The sequence below is a fragment of the Lactuca serriola genome, chromosome 3 (genome assembly GCF_051521515.1).
Source record: "Lactuca serriola cultivar US96UC23 chromosome 3, Lser_US96UC23_V15, whole genome shotgun sequence".
In the NCBI taxonomy this organism is placed as follows: domain Eukaryota; kingdom Viridiplantae; phylum Streptophyta; class Magnoliopsida; order Asterales; family Asteraceae; genus Lactuca; species Lactuca serriola.
The window spans coordinates 86,761,869-86,766,811 of record NC_136410.1 but is presented as its reverse complement, the minus strand read 5'-3'; the positions used below and the strand labels follow the sequence as shown (position 1 = coordinate 86,766,811).

The 4,943-nt window shown below is 34.8% G+C and overlaps 1 protein-coding gene across 1 annotated transcript; it reads left to right on the top strand.

Annotated features, from left to right (window-relative positions):
- Positions 1 to 343: 343 nt before the first annotated feature.
- LOC145092805 (O-fucosyltransferase 39-like) lies at positions 344 to 4,685 on the top strand. Its single transcript, XM_079030788.1, has 10 exons — positions 344 to 665; positions 1,644 to 1,706; positions 1,811 to 1,892; positions 1,987 to 2,057; positions 2,139 to 2,227; positions 2,331 to 2,534; positions 2,632 to 2,908; positions 3,595 to 3,822; positions 3,903 to 4,100; positions 4,189 to 4,685. Exons 1-10 carry the CDS (start codon positions 555 to 557, stop codon positions 4,405 to 4,407), a joined length of 1,542 nt encoding a protein of 513 aa, XP_078886914.1. The 5' UTR covers positions 344 to 554; the 3' UTR covers positions 4,408 to 4,685.
- Positions 4,686 to 4,943: the final 258 nt, after the last annotated feature.

Sequence of the window (4,943 nt, the reverse complement as noted above, 5' to 3'; positions counted from 1 at the left end):
ATATTTAAGGTCAAAGTTGAATAAAAAAGACTTTAAAATTCAAAAGTGGACTATCAATTTGGGACGGAGATAGTATATTGTTTATAGATACTAAATAATTGAAAATTCATTATTTTTATTAAAGACAAAAAAAAAAAAGGAAAGCTCATATAATAAAAACACGGTATTTTTCTATTGTTTTTCATGACACGTAAGTTTTACTAAACGGTGACTTTCTCCGCCTTCAATGCATCGACATCTTCCGATAAAGCGACACACAGTCACACCTCATCTCCATGCTAATTAATTGAATGTTTGCAGCTGTTGTATTGAACCTTATTATATACGATAGCACTTATTATCACCGAATATAATATTGTTTCCGAATGTACGATAACGAAAGAAGACCCCATGTGAGATTAGATGCTTTTACTCTTGCTCATTGACCTCTCTGCCACTCTCTTCACCCTAAACTAAAGGGTTTTGCTCTTCTCTTTCCCATTTTCATTCACACCACCACTTCGCCAACGCCAACGCCAACGCCACCGCCACTGCCACCGCCACCGCCGACAAATATGAACCTCCACCGCCACCATCACGGCGGCGTGTCATTTTCTGCTCTATTGTTCATCATTTTGTCCGTTTTTGCTCCACTGGGGCATGGCTCCTCTTCCCCAATTCTGTCGGTGAGTTTCTTTATTTTCTTTTTTCTCTCGCAATTTAATCAAAACCCATTTTAGATTTAAGATGTTAATGTGCCTATGTGTTTGTAGGAAGCTGGGATTTTTTTTTTGATAATTTTATGAAACTTGAATTCTTTAATCCCCTTACAGGCTTTCATTCTTTCTGGGCATTTTTTTAATCATCCAATTTGCTTGCGTATTTGCCATTTACAACGTTTAACTTGTTTAGGTTTATAAATTGCATAGATTAAATGTTGATGCATCTTTCATGATTTCTGGGTGTTATTCAATTTCCATAAATAGCATAATTTCATCATCTAAATTCACTTGATCCATAATCGAAGGAATAATGTATGTATCCTAAATCACATATTCACATGGGACCTTAAAAGTTCCATTTTTTCTGGAAACCCGCGAAAATTGTTGAACACTCCAATTAACTACAAAAGTTGAATACCTGGAAGCCGATTTCCAGCTCGGATACAGTTAGGGCACAACCGTGTTGCAAAAAGTCTCAATTTTTAATAGTTTTCAAGACGAAATTTGCTCCTGTCATCGTTAACCGATTTTATAGTCATTGATGGTGTTTTTCGCATCATGTTTCATGTTTTAAGATCTGTAGAAGAGGAAATGGAAAGTACGTGTTTGGATTTTTTCGCCTATTTAAGTCATGTTGCCAAATCCAAGAAGATATGATCAATCTTAATTGTCGACTACGAAAATCACTTCCCCAATTCGACCATATCAATACAAAATTTTGCAATCGCCAATATTTTTTGTTATAATATACAAATGAATTGAAGTACGTAGCTAGTTCTTACTTCTTACATTTAGCCCTACCCCTTTTGAATCTGTATTTGTCTCTTTGTAAATTAGCAAGGGTATTTCATGGCATAATATGGTAATTTCTTCATGTTTTAAGGGGGTTTAAACTTGAAAGTATTATTAAGCGTCTCATAGTCTGAATGTGTTTTTTTGCAGGAATTAAATGGCCCAAAGCTTAGGCATTCACGTTTATTTAAGAGTGCGTTACAACACCAAGTTGTGAGTTTTTGATTCGACTGATAATTTTCATCTTGTCTTGTAATATTTTATTTATTTATTTATTATTTAATTTAATTATTCAATTTCTTTGCTTTCTTGTTTAGTCGGATGAGCATTTATCTGATCTTTGGGAACCATTGTCCAACCAAGGATGGAAACCGTTTGTTGAATCAACAGTCACTTCTTGTAAGCAATTTTTAAATTTGGACACAATTTAAATAAACTTAATATTTGTGTTCATATGTTTAAAATTTCTAATGGGTTGATTTATGAACTAAAGCATCGATGCCTGAGTCTTCCGGATTCATCCAAGTGTTCCTTGATGGAGGATTGAACCAACAAAGAATGGGGGTATGTTTTGTACATTTTCAAACTAAAAGGTTCATAAACGTATGATATTTTCATTTATTCATATGAACATATTTTTATTAGATATGTGATGCGGTTGCCATTGCAAAAATCCTCAATGCAACACTCGTGATACCATATCTTGAAGTGAATCCCGTTTGGCAAGACACAAGGTCTTTTTTTTTACACCATAAGATTCTATCCACAAAACATTTCAATTTCAACATTTAAATTATTTAATCTAATATCTTCTTACACATGTGTTTAAATTCGCAGCACTTTCGAGGATATTTTCGATGTCGATCATTTTGTGAATATATTAAAAGACGATATATCGATAATTAGAGAATTGCCCGATGAATATGCATGGAGCACAAGAGAGTATTACGCTTCCGCCATTCGATCTACCCGAGTTAAAAACGCACCTCTTCATGCTTCACTAAATTGGTATCTCGAAAACGTCTATCCCGTTTTAGAAAGGTTGGTATTTTTTTTTACTTTTTTTTTTCCTAATTACATACCTTAGAATAAAAGATTTACTAATCACATGATTATACTCTAATGGCGTTTTTTTTAGTTATGGGATAGCGGCAATTTCACCATTTTCACATCGATTAGCTTTTGACAACATGCCAATTGAAATCCAAAGGTTACGTTGCAAAGTGAACTTTGAAGCATTGGTTTTTGTTCCTCATGTTAGAAGTCTTGGTGAGGCACTTGTGAGTCGTTTGCGGTACCCGATTGTTGAAAGTATCGATGCGGTCTCCGGGACCAAATACATTCGACAAGTTGTTGATACCAAAAGTGGCCATGGAGCCGGCAAGTTTGTCTCCCTACACCTTCGCTTTGACAAGGTACTGTCGTCTGTCTGTCTGGATAAAGTGTTGTATGCATAAAGTCTGTTTCTTTTCCAGACCGTCTGAAGTCTGAATGAGATTAAATGACTATTTTACACTTACATTCCAAGTTTCCAACAAAAGTTTGTCACAATAATCATTAGGTTTAAACAATATTCGTGAATTTTAACATGAAAGGGGTTTGGATGGGAAAAAATAAGGGAAAATAGGTAAAGGATTAGTGTTTTAATACATTAAGCCAGGTTTCTGGGATTAACCCATTAAGTCATTCTGTCTAGATTAAGTCAACAAAACAACCATGTATAATTGTCTAGATTAAATGGTTAACCTACTAAGCCCATTAAGTAAAAAGAAACATCTCCCTCTAGATAAATTATGTTTAAAAGATGGGGTTAATCTAAAAAAAGACCTTATATTTTGTGTTTTTTTTTTCCGGATTAAACCTCATCTTTATTTTTTTTCATGAAAGACCTTGCATTTTTTTCTTTTTTCATTAAGTAAAAAGAAAATGATGACACCATCTTGGGAAATGAAAGGTAAAAGTAAAATGAGGGTAGGCAGGATATGATTTTCTTTTTTAAGTCGTTCTTTCAGTAAAAAACACACATACACACACATATATAGCTTACCAGATTAGGTTATGTCACAATTCTCATAATGCTAACATAATTATGTATTCTTAGGATATGGCTGCTCATTCGGCATGTGATTTTGGTGGAGGAAAAGCCGAAAAGTTGGCTTTGGCTAAATATCGCCAAACCATTTGGCAAGGAAGAGTCATGAACTCCCGCTTCACAGATGAAGAGTTAAGAAACCAAGGAAGGTGCCCATTGACACCCGAAGAAATCGGATTATTACTTGCAGCTTTGGGTTTTGACAATAACACCCGTTTATATCTCGCTTCACATAAGGTCCGGATATACACACTTCATTTTGATAGTATATTATATTATTAAAGGGTATTTTCGACATTTGACTTGTGTATATACAGGTGTACGGTGGAGAAGCTAGGATCTCAGCCTTACGCCAACTCTTCCCATACATGGAAGACAAAAAGAGCCTCGCCTCGTCAGCAGAGCGGGCCCAAATAAAAGGGAAAGCTTCTTTATCGGCCGCTGTTGATTACTATGTTAGCATGCGTAGTGATATCTTCATCTCTGCTTCCCCTGGAAACATGCACAATGCAATGGTAAACAACTAATAACTAATAACTAATAACTAATAATTAAGTTGTTTTTTTTTTTTTGACTTAATGGGGAGATGACTTAATATGATAGGTGGGGCATAGAACATACCTAAACTTGAAGACGATAAGGCCAAACATGGTGTTATTGGGTCAGATTTTCATGAACAAGAGCATGAGTTGGGTGGATTTTCAAGAAGCGGTGGTGGAAGGGCAAAGAAATAGGTCAGGGGAGATAAAGGAACGAAAACCAAAACAATCAATATACACGTACCCTGTTCCTGATTGTGTGTGTCAACAATTGGGTGTGTAGTTTTGTTGTCGCACATATTAATTGTTTATGGGTTATTGTGATTACTTGAAATAAGGCGTGTTAATTGTTACTTGAGAGGTTTGGTCATTGGTGTTATACTGTATTCTTCCCACGTGAGTGTTGTATGTTGATAGGGTTTAGTGTTGTATGTGTTACTGGGGATCTGATACGTAAGGTTATATACTGTAATTTAAACGATTGAGTTCTTATGCTCATGTTATGTATGTATAATATTTAGTTGTATACTACAATGAAAATTTTTGCTCATGTTATTTTTATGTATTGTCTTCTTCTGTCTTTAAGAATTTCTTCTTTGAGAGTCTCAAGTGACTTCTTAAAGGTGTGTTTCTTGCATTTGCATCTTCAATAATGAGTTTCTCTAAAACTTTATTGATGTACTTTTCTTGGGAAAGCTTCAAATAAGTTAAATCCCAAACACCCATTGATTTGATGTGTGGTTTACATATTTTTGTGATCTTGATTAGCTTTGTAACAATCCTTCCAACTTCCTTTACTACGGTAAATTGAATATCATA